Source organism: Thunnus albacares, chromosome 7 (assembly GCF_914725855.1).
Source record: "Thunnus albacares chromosome 7, fThuAlb1.1, whole genome shotgun sequence".
Lineage (NCBI taxonomy): Eukaryota > Metazoa > Chordata > Actinopteri > Scombriformes > Scombridae > Thunnus > Thunnus albacares.
This window is the reverse complement of record NC_058112.1, coordinates 1,837,318-1,861,053: the sequence shown is the minus strand read 5'-3', so window position 1 is coordinate 1,861,053 and position 23,736 is coordinate 1,837,318. Positions and strand designations below refer to the sequence as shown.

At 41.1% G+C, this 23,736-nt stretch overlaps 1 protein-coding gene across 3 annotated transcripts in view; it reads right to left on the bottom strand.

Moving 5' to 3' along the window:
- The window catches only part of bcar1 (BCAR1 scaffold protein, Cas family member), a 99,576-nt gene that overhangs the window by 50,109 nt on the left and 25,731 nt on the right, over nucleotides 1-23,736 (bottom strand). Inside the window, exon 2 of one of the 3 annotated variants that reach the window (XM_044356203.1) lies at nucleotides 19,833-19,880. The exons of 1 other annotated variant lie outside the window; for it this stretch is intronic. In XM_044356203.1, the coding sequence (XP_044212138.1) occupies nucleotides 19,833-19,880 (48 nt within the window). Of the gene's footprint in view, nucleotides 1-4,014; nucleotides 4,378-19,832; nucleotides 19,881-23,736 lie in introns of those variants that run through there. One more of the 3 variants, XM_044356204.1, reaches the window with a different exon arrangement.

The window sequence follows — 23,736 nt, the reverse complement described above, 5'->3', positions numbered from 1 at the left end:
CATCACCTAATAAAGGCAAAAACAACTTTATCTAGAATAAGACAATGAGTTTGTGCAAATGTACATCATGACTGTTATGAGATCAGCTCGGTTGTTGTTCAGTATTGTGTGTAACCCAATACGGGCTGGGCAGCAGGTGGTGCAGGACACTTCAAATCAATCAATGAATCAATCAATGTAAATAAAAGCTTTGGAGTTTTCCTCCACATTTAAACTCTGTCGGTGGGGGGGGGGGGGGGGGCAAGTAAGAGAAGATATATCTGAAGATGTAGACTGGTCAATATGATGTATAACAACCTGCTCAAGAACACCAGTGAAATCTTATTATTATCGATCAGAAATTCACAATAAAAAAAATGTATGTATTCTTTTAAACTGCATTGCATCCGTCATGTCAGACATGTGAGTAAATGGACAGCGCTGACTGGTTGACGATATCTGACGTACAGATCACATGATCAAACCCTGCTGCTGTCCTCCAACGCAGGTATTTATCTAACATGATCTGACATGCTGAACTGAGCCGTGACACCCACGACTGTCCATCTCCAGCGGTGTGTCTCTGAAGCCTGTTCAGGTGCTCTGTGCGGAGTCCCAGAGGCACATGGTATGTGGGTCAAAGGTGAACGTCTGAGTCAAGTTTACTGGCATGTGTGAGTCACGCAGGCCGATTTAAGCTTCTGTACTGACACAAACTGTCAGGTTAAGTCAGGATCTGGCTGAAAAAAACACTGTTCTTATGTGATTGAATAACCAAACAGAGTGCTGAACTTTACTGTCTGACTGGTTAATGACTGGCTGCTCTGATTGGCTGATTCACTGCTCCACTGACTTTATGGGTGACACCTGTGTGTGCTTTAACTAAGGGGTTAGTTAAAGACGACTGTGTTGGGTGGATCTGTGTGCATGTGTGTGGTTGGTTTGGTAGATGGAGGGGGGGGGGGGGGTGTGGGTGGCTGATGAACGGAGCCAGAACACCCTGGGGGGCCTCAAGACGTGAGCGAGTGTGTGTGTGTGTGTGTGTGTGTGTGTGTCATGCAGGAGACAGAGGGGAATTCCTGCTGTGAGCCAGGCCTACATGACTCAGACAGTGAGTCAGGAGAAATACATGGACAAAGAAATGTGTACTGACACTGTGAGGACCACCTAGAGCTCTTACTCCCAACACTGAGATCATTCACATCTTCATGTTTCTATCAGTGACGGTGAATGGAGAGTTCATATATGCGAAACAACAAGATGAAGCAGGGAGCTAGATGAAAGGCTTTGTGATGTAGACAAACCACCTTCCCTTTCCCACTGATTGATAAATACTTTGGGATTGTGGATAAAATTAAAAATTTTTTTGTCATTTTCACTTTCTCTCTGCAAGCATAAGACCCTCACACACAGCTGTTATTATTTCATTCTGTGAAATGTCATCAGGTTTCGGGGATGTTACATCCTAGAATGTGGCTGCAGCGGGGAGATACGTCCACAACTCTGTACAAAACAATTAGCTTGTAAGTTGCTGAATATGTAACCTCTCACTGGAAAATGATATGAATAACAACAGATATGAGGATCTGGGCTGATCAGCTTCATATCATATTATATTTCTATTGACTTATTCTTTGATCAGATACAACCTGACTTCATTTCACTTTGACAAAAATGCTTTAGTCTGGTTATTCTCTATATTTGTATGTATTTTCAACAAACCACAGGTGCAGTACCAAACAATGAACTGAACTACAAACAAGTATTGTTTGATACATCTTATTCCTCTGTGCAACGGAGCTCCGTTATTCTTCAAAAAGTATTAAAACGCATCCGTGAGTCACACTGGTACACTGGGTGACATGTTCCTTCATTACCATGAACCAAACACTGTAGTTTATTTTGACTCAGTCCCACACATACACACACCGTCCTGCTGCCAGAAATAGTCACTAGAGCACCGAATGTGGATTCATCCGCAGCTGAAAATAGTCCCCCGACGAATTCATTTATTTCCTCCTGATGGAGTAACATTTGTTAAAAAACTAGTGTTTTTGTGCAACAACATCACTCTCAAAGAACCCATACAGTATATCAGTCTAATCCTGCTGTCAACACCTCCATCTGATAGCTCCTCTCTTAACATTTAATCCCTCTGATAGGTCGACAGGTCAGATTAGCCATGTGTGTGTGTGTGTTTAATTAGCCAGGATCAAGTTAGAGTCAGAGAAACCTGATTCTTTGGATGAATGAGTGAACCTGAGGTCCTCTCTCTCTCTCTCTCTCTCTCTCTCTCTCTCTCTCTCTCTCTCTCTCTCTCTCTCTCGCACACACACACACACACACACACACACACACACACACACACACACACTAAGCCATACTAAGTTTCAAATTTAAGCACTTTATTTTCCACTTAGATTGAAAACTGACCTGATACCTGAATACAGAGTGAGAAGAAGTGGACACATCAGGCTGCCTCTGAGCTCTACAACAGTGGAATGTTCTTTTGTATTAATTACACACTAATTACTGACGTGTAATTACTTGTTACACACACAGCAAGCTCCTCCACAGTATTTCACTGTCTGCCACATTCCTGACTGTGTAGTTACCCCAAACACACACACACACACACACACACACACACACACACTGACGCAGACGTCTCAAAAACAATAGCTGGGAAGAACTGCCAGTTTCTCTTTCTCTCCTTCCTATCTTTACCTCCTCTCCTCCTTCCTTTCTGTCCAACTGCTCCTCTCTCTCCCTCCTTATCAAACCATTATTCTCTTCCTCTCCTCCCCTCTGTCTCTCTCTCTGTTTTACTAAATCAATGTCATATTCAATACTGGCGCATATCATCTTCTCCTGCCTCTCTCTCCTCCGCTCCTGTATTACTGAAGCCTTTTTTCTCTTTCACCCGACTGATCGCCTCCCTCTGTCCTCTGGCCATAAAACCTTCATTTCGCTCCACTTTCCTCTGAGTCAGCAGAAAGAAAGACCACAGCTCTCTCTCTCTCTCTCCCTCTCTCTCTCCCTCTCTCCTTTCTTTCTTCACTGAGCCATGAACCTTCCTAATTCTCTCCTCTAAAAGTCCACTGAGGTTTATGTTTGAGTGCCGGAGAGCAACAAGCAGAAAGGAGAAGAAAAAAAAAAACCAAAGGGATAAATTCTGGTGAGAACGACGGCCTTCTGCTGTTAGTTGTGCAGTGATGCGTTCAAGGGAGACGGTTTAAAAGAAGACATTGTGTGTATGTAGGATTCAATGAGGAAAGCTGCTCCAAAGGGGATAACAAGTATCAAGTGACAGACTTTGACTTCAATCTTATGAAAGTGTTCAGATACGCAGCCTAGAAACGTCACTTTTCTTCACTTTGTTTTTAAAAGCTTTACTTCTTTCTCACGGCGCATACTTGATTTTTTCAGTTTATGTTATACTCAGTGGCCTAAAAAACATCTTTCATCAAGTTTTCATAAACGTACCGAGACAACAACAGATAAGTAGCGTTTTACTTCACGCACACACACAAAAAAAAATCAGTAGACTTCTTCTCAAGTTTTTGTCACTGCACATTCCATTACAGGAGAGTGAAGTCTCCTCGACCTATGTGCACTGACTTTAAACCCTTTACCCCAACAACACACCACACACACACACACACACACAAACATTCCCCGCTGAGAGCCAACAAAAGGTAGGAATCCACAGAGAAAATGTTAACTCCAGTTTCCCTCTCCTCCCCCTTCACATTTTCCTTTTCTTCATACTCCAGTCTCCCTCTCTCCTTCTCCTCCCCTCCTCTCTACACCACCACACCAGTCTGTACACAGCTGGGGGATAGCAGGTCCTGCTAAAACACTCACTCTCTCTCTCTCTCTCACACACACACAGACACACACACACACACACACTTAACCGCAGGGACGAGGAAGTAGACAAACTCTAAAAGAGGCAGAGAATTGAGAGAGTGCCATAGAAGCAGTGATTTTGCATGCACACACACACACACACACACACACACACTCACTCACCAGATAGTTCATTTTGTCCCTGCTGCAGTGAGGCGGCTGTGGTAACTCCGGGGCAGGGCTGCTAGCTCAGCCCCTGCTGCACAACTTGCCAACTAGATCCTGTCCGGAGAGTAGATCCCCCAAAAGATCCCAAAAACTCCTCCAAGTCTCCTCCTCCGCCCTCCTTCCTTCCTTCCTTCCTTCCTTCCTACGTCCTCGTCTCTCCCTCCCTTTGCTTCTCTCCGGGTCTTCTCCTGTCTGTCTTGTTCAGTCTTGTTTTCAGTAGTCGAGCGGATCCCGACACATTCTGCCGCTCCGTGATCTCACGCAGCAAGAATGAGACTGCTGCTTGGCCCATTTACTTCTACCCCGCTCGCCCCTTCTCTCTCTCTCTCCCCCTCTCTCTCTCTCTCTCTCTCTCTCTCTCTCCTGCATGAGGAAAAGAGGGAGGAGTGTGTAACCCGACACGTCACTTCCTGTTGGATCCTGATATTCCCCCTATCCAGTCTGGCCATTGGCCCGAGGAGCCCTTCTCATGCAAATAAGCTTTGCCCTCCCACTCCCCCCCCCACCCCCCCAACACACACACACCCCCACCCCTCTCTCTCTCTCTCTCTCTCTCGCTCTCCCCCTGGCTGTGAGAGCCTGTCAGTGCTTTGCTGCTGAGATACTCATACAGTTCACTGCACATGAGCATAATGCAACATTACCTCATCTCGTTGTCTTTATCCTCTGATACTAACAGTGAGGTGCACCTCTGTCACAATGCCTTAAAGGGGACATCCACCCATTTTCAGTCATTACAATGAAATGTACAAGAGACAAAGTTTGGTAACACTGCATTTTGACAGTCACATAAGTAGTTTCCTACTGTATAATTCCCTACAAAGATATGATATATGACTGTAAATTCACAAGAAGATTCCTGGAATTCCTTATTACAGAGAAAGTATGAGGTTTTTAGATTACAATGATAGCTAGTGTAGCCTAGAGAGTCTTTGAGTAAGTGCACACAACATGCAAAAATGTGAAATTTGTCTACAGACAGGCGTATAATTCAATATATATGGAGTAAATAATAAATGAATGTGAAATGAGTGCTGAATATATATCTACGTGAGTTTAGATGGAGCAGCTACTAATTATTTTGCCTGTAATTAGTAGCACATTACAGAGTATTTCTAAGAAACTTCCAATTACATTTTTAGGGACCCTAAAATTATAGACCCCTGAAATAAAGTGATAACAGAAATTCTCACATCAAACTGAGAATTTGGAGAAAACTGTCAAAATTAAGAGAATAACCTGAAGATTCTGACTTTATTCACTCAATGTGCCGACTTTCTGTACTCTGCTGGAGCTATTATATCAGTGTTTCCCCTACAATAGTACAGAGAACCCCCGCCAGGCCGAGGAGGTGTGTGAGGGTGTGGGTGTGTTTATTTGTCCTCCAGAACGTGACTGCTGTGAAACAATCAGAAAATAACTTTTTTTTTGATCTGATTCACTGGCTTTCTCGCTACCAGCGCTCCCTCTCTTCATTCACTCTCTAGCTCACTCGATCACTGCTGCTCTCTCTCTCACTCTCACACCGGTGCTCTCTCTCTCATCTTTTTTACAGTACAGACTACAGTGTGTCAGTCAATAAATGCTGAAGCTTGGGGGTTAGCTCCGAAGTTAGCAACAATGGATTAGCCTAACCTGATGACGCTAAACAGAGAAATAGAGAACTTAGAAATGTGTGGCTGCTAATCACCCCCCCCCCCCCCCCCCCCCCCCCCCCCCCAGCCTCAGCCTGGTGGATATTATCAGCTCATTTTAGCTTACAGTAGAAATGTTTGTATCATCAGTGTATATGTCAGACAATAAGTAACGAGATATTTTAGTACAGAAATGCCAAAGATGTGTTTGAGGTATTTAGAAAGAGTGTCCATATCATACAGTTTGTTTATTATCAGATCATTATTTTCATATTAATAATGGCGTTGGGCTCAAACTTCATGCTTAACCACAACATCCATAGTTCAATTCCAAGTCAGGCAACCTTTGTTGCATACATCATAAAAATCAAGGCTGAAAAAAAGCACTGGATAGCACCTAATGTGTTTGTGTTCCACGTGTTTACACATCTTTGTGTTTGTCTCCATGACACAGTTCCTCTTTTAATATCATTAACACACCAGTTATGCCAAAATAAACACAAGACACCACTGATGTGTTAATATTTACACAGTCTGTGTTAGTTTTAACACGTTTCCTGACCTGTCGGACTTCTGTTTTGTGATGTCGCTGAGTTCCAAAATCTCATTTTACTCACAAAACAAAACAGTGAGAGATAATATCACTGTTATTAATAAGAATAACGCCTACATCCTTCTTCCATAAAGATACCAAATAACTTTCAAGACCTTCCTCACCCTGACAAGAATCTATTTCTCTCCATGAAAGAAGACCAGAGAGAACCACTGTGAATGTAGCATTAGTGTATTTGAGCATACATGCGGTGGAACTGTACTCAGCCTTACAGCATGTGAGACTTCTCTATAGGTCAGACACAGTGAGGTCATTCCTGGAAGATCAGCAGTAAAGCTGCAAACAAACAATATGAACTGAGTGATGCCAGGAGAGATCTATCTCCATGTGAAGAAGCTACTGGTCGCTGGATCACGAGGCAGGAGACACACAACAAACAAGTGTCAATATCAGCACTTATCTATGACACCCAACCCCCCCTCACACACACACACACACACACACACACACACACACACACACACACACACACACACAGAGGTCATGACCCTGTTTTCTGAAGGGTCGTCCACAGGACAGTGGAAGAGTTTTGCAACAGGAAGCAGAGGATTGTGTCTGATGATTGGCTGCTTTTTCTTATTTGTCTTGTTGGAGGAGGAGTACTGTATGTCCACACTAACTCACTTCAATTTTTAAAAGTATTTTTTTTAAATTTCAAGCCCTCCGTCCAGACTAAGCCTGCGTTTTTCTCCCCTAAAATGAAGCTTTTCCAAAATGGTCTCAAGAGTGTTTATATATTGAAAGTCTGGTATTTCAGGGTATATGGAGTAAAAAACAACTTTCACAAAATGATGATGCAAGTTTCACAGTGCCAGTTAAGTTATGAAGAACTTTTTCTTGTCTATACGGTATCTTTCTAAATGTTGATACAGCTGTTCATACAGCTGTTGTCATTAACCTGTATTTATGTTGAATTTGACAGATAATGTTGCAACCATTAAATTTTTGATTATATCAGCCCATGCGCTTTTTACCAGATGTTGGCTGAGATGCAGTTTTGGTATTTGCCACCTGAAAAGAAGACCAAGAAGAAGAGATTTTGAGGTTTTCCTATAGTTCAGGTGTTTCACAGTGGACAGACGTCTCTACTAAAATGACCTGGATATGCTGATGTGGATGTAAATCAATTTCACACGGACATTGTGTTTTAAAAATCAGACAGCACAGTGTAGACGTAGACTTCATGACCCATCAGCTGACCTGGAGAGTCACATACAGACTCATGTAAATTCAGCTCTCTATTTGTGTTGGCCTTCCATCCACTGACACAGCGTTTTTTTCTGGTGCCACTTAAAAAGAAAGATGGAGAAGAGATTTGACCTTGTTTCTGTTGTTGTGATGTATCACAACAATTTGATAATGGTGAAGGATGGGAACAGACTCACAATTTACGAAATCTAAAACACATAAACACACTAGACAACCCCAATCCCATGAGAACCCAAACAGATATTCATCAATAACCAACTAGCATTTTATCATTGTATCATTAATATTCTAATAGGAGAAGTCAGAGATCTGGAGGTGAGTGAATTTTGCAAGCATGAGGTGAACTTCAACCTGGATTATAACATAGTACTTAATGAAACCTTGCCCTGATCTCAGATGCAAAAATGTCATGTTTTTGTTGTGTTTCTGTTAAAAAAAGGCCAACATATTATTACCAGATTTTCTTAAATCCTCAAATATTGTTTTTGGCATCTACCTTTAAAATCCTGCATCTGTCAGGTCCTTTACACACACTAACATTTTGTCTTCCATCTGTCAACAGAGACTGGCCCAGACTAGAACTGACTTGGCTGTGGCTAAATCATAATCAGCCCATCAAAAGGTAGAATGTCTGCTTCTGTGGCACTAAAGAAGAGTAAGGGAAATGTGTGTTTTTCTGGGCTTATCGAAGCCTCTGTCACCTGCTTACAGCTTACACTCTTTACTATATGAGCTCAGGGTTATCATACCACTATTACTCATCATTTGAAACGAGCTCATCAGTAACATAAATGAAGGATGAAAAAATAAACAGCTTTGTGAGAGATTTATGAGGCCTGGTTTTATTCATATCAAACGTAGGATGTCCTAATATGGGCATGTACCCTGTGATATTTTGGAGAACAGTAGGTACAGTGTATCTGCTGACCTGCACTGGTGCCAACTCTCCAGCACAGCATTCCACACACCTACACACACACTTCACCCCCCGTGACCTGGGCACTGTCCTCTCTGACCACCACACTCGACAACAACAGCCTCTGTCACGCTGACCTACAACTGGCAAGTTCTTGCCACACACACACACACGTACACACACACTGACAGAATGCAGTCATTGAGGATTGGGAGATGTAGGTCAATGTGAATCTGAATATGGTAATAGTCTCTGCTGGGGAGGTGGCTTCATGAACACTCAGTTTGTCTGTCTTCACTCTTAGTTCAGGTTAAGGACATTCTTACTGTAACAGCTCATCAAATCTTGTGTTTAATCCTAAATGACTTCCATGCTTCCAGGATTTTGATGCTTTTCACAGAGTGCATCTTTACTCCTGGATCCAAACAAAGATGGCACCTGGACAACCACACAGATATGACTTTTGGATGCCATTTTTGTTTGGGACAAGCAATAATGAGCATCTTGAGACATACATTCAAACCTTACTGTACACTAGAGGGATTATTTTGGTTATGGCGGGATAAAATTAAACTTTGAGGGTTGTGGATGACTTCAACATCATCATCAATGCAGAAGAGTCAAATGTAATGAAGTGATCATGAGATGCTCAGATGTGAAGTCACTTGTAGGGTCTTGTAGGCGGTCATTTGATTGCTTTTAATGAGTGGAGTAGAAAAAGGTGTCTTCACTTTAAAAGATATTGTTGGACAAGTTGGTCTGCTTTCATTCACAATAATAAGACATTCATGGATTGTAATATTCCTAATATAAATACACAGTGCAATACATGCTTATAGATGGTTAGGTAGGCCCAGCCTGCCCTAACCCTAACCCTAACCCTGGCCTCTAATCCCTTCACTAAAAGTATTCTCAACTCCTTTCACATCTATGTGAGAATATAAATAATTATCCCTACCTTTAAATAATTGAAGGTTGCAACACCTATAAACCTCAATAAATATCAACTGGCAGTTTGTCATCAAGAAGCCTGACCTTCAAATGATACTTTACATATGTATTCATAGATTTTACTTTGCCCCATGAGCATTATTTAAAATGAAAAATATCATTGTTCTAATGGCAGCAACAGGAACTTTTATACATATGGTATGGGAATGTTAAAAAGTGATTTAAATGAATAAATAATGAGACTCTTTCCCCCATCGTTGCTGCCTCAGGTGCTAGTACTAAATGATAGCACCAGTTTGGAACTATCACCATAACAACAGTGATTATGGTTGGCCTGTAGATGACATTATCCAAGCAGGAGTGCATTTTCCTCTCTGGATGTGGTATCTCTTGAGGGCTCTGCAGTAAAAATACATGGTGCTTAAATCTCCAACATAGAATTTAGGGGTGAATCTTGATTCTTATCTCCTACCATTCTGAATCAATTCACAAATGTCAAAAAAATCGATTTTCTAAATGTTAATTAACAATATGATATTGATGGAACAAAAAAGGGCAAACTCAACTGTGAGGGCAGTGCAGCACCCAGACAGTCTACAGCGCGCACACATTAGAGTTATCTTGTAGCTCATCTTCAAAAAAGGCAAACATTTCATGACTAATTACCATTACGAGACAAACGTGAAGTATATTGGGAACTTTCTACGCCGTCACTCAGAGACTAACATTAGCGGAGCAGCGATCAGCAGTAACAAATGAGACCAGCTGACCAACACACACTGCAGCATTAAACAACTTCAACCAACTCTGAGGTGATGAAAATAACTCTGTTTCACCTCAAAAACCCTGCGCCTGCTCAGCATGTTGGACAACGATGGTTTTCCCCGACGCTAACAGAGCAGCAGAGAGGCTGCTCTTCACTGCTGGAGACGTGACATTAATAATAACACAGAGCAGCAGAGAGGCTGCTCTTCACTGCTGGAGACATGACATTAATAATAACACAGAGCAGCAGAGAGGCTGCTCTTCACTGCTGGAGACATGACATTAATAATAACACAGAGCAGCAGAGAGACTGCTCTCCACTGCTGGAGACATGACATTAATAATAACACAGAGGAGCAGAGAGGCTGCTCTCCACTGCTGGAGACATGACATTAATAATAACACAGAGGAGCAGAGGGGCTGCTCTCCACTGCTGGAGACGTGACATTAATAATAACACAGAGGAGCAGAGAGGCTGCTCTCCACTGCTGGAGACGTGACATTAATAATAACACAGAGGAGCAGAGAGGCTGCTCTCCACTGCTGGAGACATGACATTAATAATAACACAGAGCAGCAGAGAGACTGCTCTCCACTGCTGAAGACGTGACATTAATAATAACACAGCGGAGCAGAGAGGCTGCTCTCCACTGCTGGAGATGTGACATTAATAATAACACAGAGCAGCAGAGAGGCTGCTCTCCACTGCTGGAGACATGACATTAATAATAACACAGCGGAGCAGAGAGGCTGCTCTCCACTGCTGGAGAGGTGACATTAATAATAACACAGAGGAGCAGAGAGGCTGCTCTCCACTGCTGGAGACATGACATTAATAATAACACAGAGCAGCAGAGAGGCTGCTCTCCGCTGCTGGAGACGTGACATTAATAATAACACAGAGGAGCAGAGAGGCTGCTCTCCACTGCTGGAGACATGACATTAATAATAACACAGAGCAGCAGAGAGGCTGCTCTCCACTGCTGGAGACGTGACATTAATAATAACACAGCGGAGCAGACAGGCTGCTCTCCACTGCTGGAGACGTGACATTAATAAAAACACAGCGGAGCACTGCGCCTCCCCCTCAGTTTGTTATTCTCATACAGACAGGAGACTGTAAGATGCTTTCAAATGAATGAATTCATTAATTAATGCAGTTAACTTTTTAAAATAAAAAGGCTGTGGACAATTTTGAATTAGTAATTTTTATAATAACTGCTTAATCATTTCTGTTATTTAGATACCAACATTCTTTGTTTTCAGCTTCTCAAAAGTGAGAATTTGAACTTCCCTTTGTCTTGTCTGATAGTAAAATATTTGGGTTTTGGACTGTGGCTCAGAGAATGGGCATTTTACACTATTTTCTGACATTTTACCACAAAATAATTAATTTATTAACCGATAATAAAAACATCTGTTAGTTGCAGTCCTATTCAGATTGAGCAAGATTATTTCACATATCAATACTGACTGACAAGGTTATATTTTTAAAATACTGAATCATAATTTTGACTTAGTATGACATCATATGTGTTTTCATCAAACCTCTCGGATCATCTACAGTATTTCTTAAATTTTCCTGGTTGACACGCTTCCATTGTGTCCTCTAGCCAAGTCATCCTTGTAAATAATCATTTGTTAAACTTCATTATTGTAGCATTTTTATTATCATTATCATTTATCATTAATTATTCTGATGGCATTGTTTTTTTATCCTGATGGAAAATAATTCTTGCTCTCAGTCTTTGTGTTGCTGAAAGTGACGTCTGCCACTGTGAGGTGCCAAAGCTAGAAATTGTTAAACATTTAACAAAGTGGCTTTAGATGATTTGCCTGAGGAAAATTAATGAATTCCTCTTCATTTCAGTGCAATTTAAAATCTCATCACATCTAAATAAAAGTAAAATCAAATGTGTGGATCAGCATCTCATCTCCCATCTTCGGTCAGTGCTCTCTCCCTCCATTCTCTCTGCATTCACATGGTTAATAACTTCATTAACCCCTGTCAGCTCTCTGCTCTGCTCCAGTGGTTGACACACACTAATTGATGAGCTTGGGAGTGTGTGTTCATCATTTAGGCTGCTTATTATAACAGCAAGTGATCTCTCTGAGCCCTGGGCAGTTGTCGGGTGGAAACCCAGGATCTCGAATGTGAGTGATTGTGATGCTTTCCGATAAGAACTTTTGATATCTCCATGCGCTAATGACCATTTCCAACCCTCGAGCTAATACCTAAAAGACTTTTCCTAAAACAAGGAAATAAGACGAGGCTGTTCTACCTGCAAAGATGACATTTTGGACATACAAGGTTTTCTGACAACAGTGGAGAGCTTCTCTAATTCTAATTCACCACGTGCATGGAGAGCAGTGCACTTATTTCACACACATTCTAATGACTGTGACATTTGGTGCTAATACGTTAGGCCAAGCATTAGGCCAGTTATTTTTTCATTCACCACAAGCTGCAGTGACGGACAAAAGGATCATTGTATTGACAGAATGGCACCACACACACACACACACACACACACACACACACACACACACACACACACACACACACACACGCACATACACACACAAAGAAGCATAATAGGATTGGTGTGTGTCCAGATATAAAATTCATTTCCTGTGATTGTGTTTGTTGAGTCTGATTTTTAATACTAAGATTCTATTGTCGGGTCATGTTTGGGAATCCAGCTAAAGGACTCAGGAGACCACACTGACTGTGTGTGTGTGTGTATGTGTGTGTGTGTGTAATCACGGCTGGAAATGCTAAAGTAAAGGAAGCTGCTGCTACAGTTTGTCATCAGCAGCTCATTTGAATCTTTCTACATTTATCAGTTCACTCTCTAAAATGGCAGCATTTTCTGAACAGTGTTTGTTGCAAGACCTCAGTTATGATCATGTCTTCATGTAGGAGTAGTTCACTGTTCTGGACATGTATGGAAATAAAATGCAGGTGAAACATATTCACATCATTGTGGGACAAGAAAGTCCCAGAACCAGACACTAAATGTTATCGTTGTATGCAGTGAATGTGGTTTTCTTTCCTTTTAATCCTATCAGAGTGGATGAAACTGGAATTTTTTACACTGATCAGCAGAAAGAATATCTCTACAAAATGAATTCAAGAACAGACACATATATGACACAGAAAATATTTGATTGTGTGGGTGTACACCTGATGTAGATACTGTGACATATCTACATCATCACTAATGCAGCCAGTCATTCTTAAATATTGTACGTGATCAGGCAGAATTGTGCTGTAATTATATTTCCCACAGTAACAGTCTTTCATTTACTGTGTGATACAAGCAGCTGTGGGAAGCTCCACATCGTCTCATTACTGAATATAAACTATTATACTTATTGATGTTGTTTCATTCCAGTTCTTGATCACAGTTGATAGTCTTCACTTCAAGTTTGGACACACGTTCTCATTCAAGTGAAGGTGTGTACAAACCTTTGACTGGTATGTAGCCACCGTGCTGTAGGTACAGCTAACAGGTCACAGAGAAAAGCTGCACTATTTCTACATCTGTTCACTGCATCTGCAGCAAATAGACAGCACTCACAGTCATTACACTACCAGTGGACTTACATGTCCTTTGGGTTGCAGCTGTTAGACAGTTGCATGTCTGGTCTATCAGACAGACATCAGATGCACTATCCCAGACACTTTCAAAAATGTTCGAGGTAGATGGGATATGAGGAGAATAATGTGTATAAAGAGTTGGACTCAGTTATAACACTTTGTTCTACAGCTAACACAAAATCACATGTCACAGCTTGTTGCACACAGTGAGTGTTCAACAGCCAGGGATCTGCCTGTTGAACATTAAAACTATGTAGAACATAAATGGACTGCTGGCACTGTAAAGCTTACATAAAAACATTTGGGATAATGTGAGTACAAAACTCAACAAAATATACAAGATAGGTCTAGTTGTTTTCAGATATTTTAATGTTGAAAAGTTATATATTGGCCCTAACCCTAACCCATGCTTATTCTTTCTCTCCTTCAATGAAAGAAAAGTAGTTTCTTTAAAGTCCCCCTCCACTCAAAAATGTGTTTTTCTTCTTTCTACTTCAGTGGAATGTTTGAGCTTCACTGTGCAGAATGATGTGTGTGCAGTGCAGAGTTTGACACTAGCAGGCTGTTTTCACATTCATCTTCTGAAGGGGGTAGTGGTGCAACAGATTGTAGTTGATCCTTGATCCGTACGGATCGCCCCCAATGGTTCGGCACGCATGTGAACCGCAGATTAATTGCAAAATTTAATGTCTCATTTAAGACAAAGTAAACAAACTGTAAGTACAAGTCATGGACAGACAGCGTGTCGCTAACAGGGATTCTGAAGAGCAACGACCAAACCAGCATCCAACAGGTCCGTAGTGACATCTGCAGGTATGTTTACCTGCTAATGTGCTGCAGCTGAGCAGCTAGTTAGTTATCTAGCTGCTAACTGAGGTTAGCAGTGCACTTTTCCCCGCTGAATGTTTGTTTGGTGGCTCGTTCAACAAGCTAAACTGCAGGACAAGATGTGTGTTCATGTTTGTAAGTTATCAAGTTTTGATGATGTGGACACAGACTGTTTCCTTCACTACCATGTTTAAAAGAGGAAGGTATCAGGCCTCATATTGCAATTTAAGTTAACAATTGACCGTTGAATATTTTATACATTTTAAAATTTTATTTAACCATTGGACATCTTGAATGTTGTTTTCATTTAAGACCATGGGCAAAAGTTCCTGTTGTAAGTGTTTTACAGAATAAATGGAAAACAAAGGTTTTTTGGGTTTTTTTTGCTGACCCAAAAAATGATCCGATCCGTGACTCAAATACGATACGATCCAAACCGTGAGTTTTGTGATCTGTTGCACCCCTAGAAGGGGTTTCTCTGTGCTCACTGAAAATTTAAGGGGTTTAAGGGGAGGGCCTATGAGCATGATTTATGACATCACAACTAGTTTGGAGGTTTATCATGGTCCAGTATGCAACTTACACATTTGTAATGTGGAAACTTGACGCCTCCAGTGCATATACACTGAGAATGAACTTTACAGTGGAGAAGGAGACATCTTGTGTCCAGCAGTTCCTCTTTTGAAAATCTAAATATTTACATATTCATAGATTCTGGATTTTTAATGAGAGAAAAGAAGGAGATGTAATTTTAAGAATTTCAAACAAGGTGATTGATATGGTGTTATTTATACATTGGTATAAATTGGTGTTATTTTTGGCATTTAAAAAAAAAAAATTGCTCTGGCCGCCCTTTTATAGGGGAGACACTGTTATTCAAAGCCATATATTTGTATATATCTTAGAACATGTCTGGAGGGGATCTTTAAGTATTATTGTTTGGCATTTTTGCCTTTATTATAAAGTGTAGAGAGACAGGAAACTATATGAAAGCATATGATGCTGTTATGTGGTATATTAAGTTTGCAACATAATTAACTTCTTACGGCTTGATTACACCGGATGTGGCTACCGGAGCCTATCGCAGCCACTCTAGTCAACGCTTGTGATCCCATCAGATGCGCCGCAGCAAGTTTTAGAAGCTCCGCTCCACTCAACATACGCACCTTGTCTATTTTTGACAGAAGCTGCGTAAAGTTGCACAGCACAGATCAAGCCAGGCAGAAAGTCAAACACAGGAAAAGCCCAGACCAGTCAGTTTTCAAAATAAAACACCTTGCACACACTCCCTATTGCATATCACATCACAACATCTACAGTACGTTATAACCAGTGGCACCAGGCCAGACGTCAACCAGTAGGAGGAGATTTGTCACCGTGGACAACAAGAGGTTCATCTTGGAAGTGGAAAATCGCAAAATTTAATATGACACCACTGCTGCCATGACTACCCTGGTCTCTGGCTTCATGTCCAGGTAGAGGGGTGGGGCCCTCTTCTCTCTGGAAAACGCTCTGCTTCTGAAAGGCTTCTGGTGGGGTATGACGCCGTGCGGAGGACGGAACAAAACAGCATCGCAGCCAAAACCCAACATAGCTGTGTCCAGTGGAATCACTACTCTCATTACTCTCCGCCTGCTTTTCCACAACACTCACCTGACCATAAACAGCCCCAGCAGTTTATAAGCAGCCCTGTCACTTCATCATTTCTCCATTCCAACTGCTTAACTACAGTTTCTGTACTAGCTTCTTAGTAAAGATGAGAGGATGTGTTCAGACAGACTTCCTGCTTAGGGTTCATTCTCCAACACACACACAAGCGCGCGCGCACACACACACACACACACAGACACAGATATATATATACTGTACATGCAGGAACACAGAGAGACTGGAGGGGGTTTTGGACAAATAGTCCCTCTGTGAGTGTGATGTCAGAGCTTGGCTGATGTCAGGGGTCAGGCACAAAAAATGATGTGAATAGTTGATTAAATGACCCCGTGGACAGAATGTTCACATCTCCCTCTCTCTCTCTCACACACAGTCACAGTCACATATCTGTCATACACTCAGAACTCTTCAACGCAGAAGTCAAACATTTCTTCACAAACAGGCAGTAATAAGACGCACGGTGACAAAAGAAAACCAAACAATATATACTGAAATGAAATAAAATTCAGAACAGAACATGCGAGAGAAATCATAAAGGAGCTTTTTTTTTTTTTTTTTTTTTACAAAGGACTTGTGCAGTGGTATCTCTCATGCCTCCATCCTGGAGGTCAACAGTCTTTTTTTATCAGCTGTAATCTCTTTCAATATGGGAGTGCACAGTGTGAATGCATCCTATTCACTGCACAGTAACAGGCATTCCGAGCTGTCTGGGCCATTATCATAAAACTGTGGCATGAATGCCACCCTGTCACTGCAACATAAAGAAGACTGAACATGCTGGACACCTATTGTAGAGAGACACACTAAAAATCCACGCTGTCTTTACACTGATGTTTCAGGCATTTATTTAGTCCTGCTCTGATGGGATACAGTTTGATTACTGCAGCACTAAAATGTTCCTGATTCAAGCACATAACTGCTACTTAATATTCAACGCTATTGATTAAGGACAGGATTGCAAATTCTGGAATCAGCTGCGATGTGGTCCACAGCCCAGAGTGTTGAAAACTTTCATGTATCAAAAGCTACACGCAGAGTGTCATATTGATACAAGCCCTTGCAGTGATGATACTAAACTCAGTCCAAAGCTTCAGAAACATGTTCCACATTCTCAGAGTGACACAGTGCAGTATCAGTCATGCCAGAGGCCACACTTTGTTCTACACTGTCAGACAATCAGCTCTTTGACAGTGAAGTAAAATGACAGCCACTGTACGGAACATCACACACAGCCTATGGGATGTGTCAAGCATGGACCTATTCACCTTTCTATCTCACACCACATCACCATTCTCTCTATCTGGTGAGCGCTCTCTCTCTCTCTCCCAGCAGCCAGTAGAGTAGAGAGCTACTATTGCTACTGTATCACTTCAGCTTTCTACTAGAAGCATCACTGCTGCTGCTGCTGCTGCCACTGTCAGCAATTATTCTACCACCGCTGATACTACTTCCACTAATATCTGCAATTGCAGTTATATATTTGTACATATTTGTAATTAAACTGCGTATTTACAATATTGAATGCATTTTGCATGGCTAAGTGGCAGTGACAGTGGTTGGTTTTGCTGAGAATATTCATGAATTTGAATGTTTCTATGATTTCCTGACCTTTCTTCTACTGACATCATCAGGCCAAAATGTACACATAAACATAAGAAATATGAAAAACAGGTCATCCTGGTGGCCAGACTATTTGAGCAGTAAAAAACATCATAGTGAACAGATGAAAACTCTAGATCACTAATTAACGTTGATCCTGTGAGTCACTTGATGACATGTCAAAACTGAACTTTGCTCTGGTTTGTGTGTCTGCACTCAGGCAAACATCATTGATCATCTCCAGCTGATGACTTCATGTCAGTTTTAGTCCCAGTTAAACCATCATTCAGATCATATCAATCATTTAAGCTGATCGATTTAAGAGTGTTAAACCAGGATCTTCAGTATTTGGATCAAAAAGTTTGTGTAAAATAAGGGGTGTCAAATGTAATGGTTACAGCTGTTATTTCTGTGTCAGATACATATTAAATCATGTATCAGATCAGAGTTGGTAACAGCAGATACTCAACTCTCAATTCAACTTTATTTATATCACACTTTACACAGCTGGTCCAAGAGAAACACCTGAGTTCTCAACAGTGGGGGAGAATCAGTTGGTATTAAATACTAAAGGACTTGGACCAAAAAAGTTGACTGGAACAACCCTAATTTAGTTATATATATATATATACATGTATATATTATATATATAAACTGATGTTTTATCATTTGCTGGAGATGATCACTCTGTTGGACTTGTTGGAACGACAAAAACACTCATTACAGTGTGATGATGAGTACAGACACAAAGCAGACATCAGCAAAGTTCAGTTTTGACATGTCGTCAAGTGACTCACAGGATGAATGTTAATTAGTGACAGCTGATGTGATCTGACATTAAATGTAGTCATTTTAACTGGTGATAGCAACAGTCAGCTGTGGCTTATAGCTGAAGAGAGTGTAGAGATACAGATTTGTTAGCATCAGAGTTTAACAAATCTGTGTATTTTGTGAAACCAGCGTGTCAGAACTCAAGAGTGGGGACATTTCTAAACACTAAGAATTTAAAGTTATGGTAGGAATCTCAACAAGCTAAACTGTAGCAGCTCCATATTCTCTTCAAGTTTCATCAGAGTTTTCATCAGTTTACTATGATGTTTTTAACGCTCACATTCAAACAACACTGAGAGTCTACAGCAGCGCTAGCAGGTCTGTGAAGCAGTAATTCTCATTGTAAAGAAAACCAATCTGTATTTAACATTTCAATATTGAACAAATTTAAATTTTGGACTGATGATGGCAGTAGATGAAAAGTCAGGGGACCACCGAAGTTTGCCAAGACCATGACTGTCTGCACTGAACTGCACGTTAATACATCTACTGTGTTAAGACGTTTCCCTCTGAACCAGATAAAACAACCTCATGGTGGCGCCAGAGGAAAAGTCAGAGGATCATCAAAGTCAGTAGAATTCATCCTCTGGAGACCATGCATGTCTGTACCAACGTTCATGGCAATCCATCCCATGGTTGTTGAGATATTTCAATCAGGACCAAAGTGGTGGACCGAAAGACTGAGCCACACCTTAGCATGGTTAAAACCTGTCACATTCAAACTGAATGAAAATCAAATGATATCTTCTCCACATCTTTGGCAACACACAGTGGAGATATGACATTTATGGCATTATAACTCCTTTTGCAGTTCACACATACACCTACATACACAGTTACATGCAACAACAATGCCCACATTCACAGATGCACTCACGTTCACCGTCAGTCACACTCAAAGCGGTTATATCACTCTTTAACATCACATCCAGTTAAATCACAGTATGAACCAATAACTCCTACTGTCATGCACGAGTCTCATGTCAAGTGTGTAAAACGTAAATCCTGTTAGTCACTGAATTCTGCTGCAGCGTGTTCAATTATCACTCCTCATGTCAAATTATATCTTCTCTCCACACTTCAGATGATTTATTGGTGCAGATATTTGATGCAGAGCACAGGTGTTATTACCACACTCCATGCTGAGGGACCTACCTCTACCTGTGGCGCCCCCTGCAGGCAGTCAAACATTCTACAGAACACCTAGAGGACAGGGAGGGACCACAGGATATACAGCACATTCATGATCACAGAGAACATACAAGGAAAACTGTGAGTGGCAGAAATTCTTCTATTAAAATGTGAATGTTTAGATGTTCTAAACTAGATGCTTTCATGATTTCTGCAGTGTTTGACAGAGCAGGGTTTAAGGGAGCCTTACCTTCAGATCATATATCATTTGAAACCGGGCACTACCTCCCTCTTACACACATGTTACTATGGCAACCCAGCCTGAAGGGACAGTGAATCAGTCTGGACTGATCTAGATTTGCTGATAACACATATACAGGATACACACACATACACAACCCCCCCTCCCCACACACACATGCGCACACACACACACACACATCTTCACATGAAACACAGGCTGAATACAAATACACCACTTGCACCTGCATGTCCAGACAAACAGATGGTAGAGTACTGTGTATGCATGGCATACAGTATATGATTCAAAAGCATGAAAACAGCCAAATATATAAAATATCAGCCGTTCAAAAATGTTGGTTTAGCCTTTCAAAAAATGTTCTAGCTGTCAAATATTGCTGCTGCCGTAATACTGTAGAAGATTAAAGGATATTGTACTAAATATTTTTGCGGAGTTAAAGGGAGCCCAGAGCAAGATATCTCAACAACTACCCACCAGATTATCATTTAATGTGCTGGAGAAGAAGATCGTTCCTAATGGGTTTCGTGACTGCTCGACCTTTCCTCTAGTGCAATCATTTTACCAAAAAAATATCAAAATCTAGTAGGAAGATTGCCATAAATCTTTACTCAGAGGAATCACGCTCCATAAGGTTTCTTCTAGTGCCATCCTCACCCTTTGCACACACGATATCTACAAGTAAGGCCCGGCCGATACTGGATTTTTTGGGGCCGATAATTTTATTTTTAAAAAGACAAAAAGTAGGGTAACAAAACCATAACTTATCTCCCGCTAGTTGAATAATGGGGATTCATTTGTTCCACCTGCGTCATTGCTCAGGCGCCTATGCCGATGCTGATACTGATATTAAGGAGTAAAAAAAAATCTGATATTGATATATTGGTTGATAATCTTATATATGCAGAATAACACATTTTTTGCAATGATCACTCAAACGTAGTTATCAAACACTTGTGACAAAGATATGTAATGGAGACGTGACATTTTACAGTTTAACGATAAACTTTATTGTACAAAATGACATCAGTGCACTGAAACAATAAACTTCCCTGGGAATTCAATAATTATAAACAACTATATATATAACAACTATGTATGTGTATATTAAACTTCAATTTAATAAAAGGATCAAATGTACATGTGCATATCAGACAACATATATACGCCGATACAGATATATCTGTGATGGGCCAATATCGGCCGATAATATCAGCTGACCAATATATCGGTGGAGATCTATCTACAAGTCAGACTACCATGATAAGATAAACTCCTACTCACTTTGGCCACTCCTCAATCTGTCCTCTGTCACCATCTTCAGGCCAGAATTCCAGCAAATATTGTATAATGTCAAATCAAAAACTACATTAAACATTGATCCTGTATTCAACAAAATTCTCCGTAGAATAGATGATTGATCTGATGATCTATTTATTATTTTTTTCAATTATTTCATTCTTTCTTCGGTATGTAAACAAACATTTTGTCAAGTTATGCCCATTCTAAGCTATTCCTACATGTAAACAATCTGCCTCCACCGCACCCCGTTTTCTGTCACATACAGTCATCATCAGGCCTTTATGCTGTACTGTCAGTCTAACTCCAGTAAACACACAAAACCATCTAAGTCATCACACTGCAGAGAGGAGAGGAGAGGCAGGAGGACAGATCAGTAACAGTCCCTCACGGTTCTCCAGAGGCTGTGCTGTGGTGTCTTTTTATAGGCCATCACAAGTAGAGTAGGCTAATTAGCATTCAGACTTAATATAGACCAGCAAGATCCACTCGGCCATGTTCCGCTCTTTCAGCTGCATGCTGCTGGAATACCATTCATCTTTCTGACAACGGAGCGGACAACAAGATCATCTCAGCCTCACGTCTTTACCCTGGCTGCCTGCTAGCTTCAGAGCTCGTACTAACCACTGACTGATGAGTTTTAAAGCATCAAGCTGCATCACTGACCTTTTGCCTCCGCAGGAGCCTGATCAGCTGCTCTTGCTGGCTGCTCTTTAATCCACATAATATGTAGATTAGAAGAGATTTACATGGATTACAGAGGGATTTTTCATCATCGGGGCTCCTGCACCACCTGCCTGAGGTGTTTAGGCTGTTACATACTACCACTAATCATACTAATCTTCTTTCAATCTTTCACCAACACTGGACTAACACTTTGGTCCTGAATAAGAAGTCATGACAACTGCTGTCCAGATTGACATGACATATGGTTCCCAGAGGATCATTTCTAATGACCCTGGTGCCTTGACCTTCCTGTAGCGCCACCACCAGCCTGAAGGTGCTACACAAAAAATATAAGAATGATCACGGCTGAGCGCTCCCAACTTCTGTAATCCTTTAAACTCTTGGCTGTTTTTTGTTGGTTTTAACTTCCTGTCTTTACAGGCTTTTGGCATCGTCATAACATATCACTGCTTTTATGGAAGTAAACAAAAGTTCATTTTAAATTCATATGACTTTTTTTGCCTATGTGTCCACTAGGGGTGTGACAGTACACAAAGTTCATGGTTCGGTATGTACCTCGGTTTTGGGGTCACGGTTTGGTACAATTTCAGTACAGCAGGGAAAAGGTAGAAAATAATATTTTAGTCCTTTATTTTGAAAAATATAAACATCCAACTATCACTCAAACAGCTTGGTCGCTGCAGTGAAAAAAGAAAACAAGCCTTCTGTTTCTTTCAAGGAGTCGGGACACAATGTGCTTATTGTTGTTGAACAGCTTCACTCAAAGGCGACGGTCACAGAGAGGAGAGGGGGACATGGTGACCTGGTATTGTTTCTCTACGGAGATAATGGAGCAGATTTAAATAATAGTATTGCACTCAGTCATGGGTCTCTTGTTATGGGTCTTGTTTGTCATTATGACGGCAGCAAAACTACAGGGTAACCACAGTAACCAAGGTGACCGGGCTAGCTTGGCAAAGCCGGCTAGCATCATGGATGTATTATTAAAGCGGGATACCAAATCGAAAATGGGCCCGTTCAGTCCTATAAGAATTGCTCACCTGGCACATATGCCAAAAAACCATCCAGGTTTGCTTCCGTGTTGTGCGGCTCACTGAATATGTGCAGTAGTGTTTCTCCCGCTGACCCCGTCGGCAAGTTCCCACTTGGCACATAGACTTTACATTGTGGTGATGTTACTGATTTTTAAATCACTTTTCTCAGGGAAAATTTTACAAATATAAAACCTTCCTTCATAACAGAAAGAGTCATATTTGACCTTGTTTGCAGTTCGAGGTGTCAACAGTTTTACAGACGTCTCTTTTACAGTGGTGGTCTATGGGGAAAATGTTTTTTGGGCCGCAGGGGAATTTCTTACTGCAAAACTGCAAGTGGCCACTGGGAAAAATCGGCTGCAAGGCTGAGCGGCAGCACCCTATCCAGCTCTTATTATACATCCATGGTTAGCATACATATATGAGCATGCTACAGCTAAGTGGTGCGCTGCCAAAATGTTGCCAAAATTTGTGGCACCAATTGGGTCTTGCAGCACCCTCAGGACAAACACTGTAGTGCAGCTTTAACATTTAAAATGATCCTCTATGATTACAAATGACTGTGGTCCACCAAGGTCTTCATATTGTGACTAACATAATTTAAATGTTCTATGTTGCTGTAGTGATTTGTAGCTAGAAAGGAGGAATG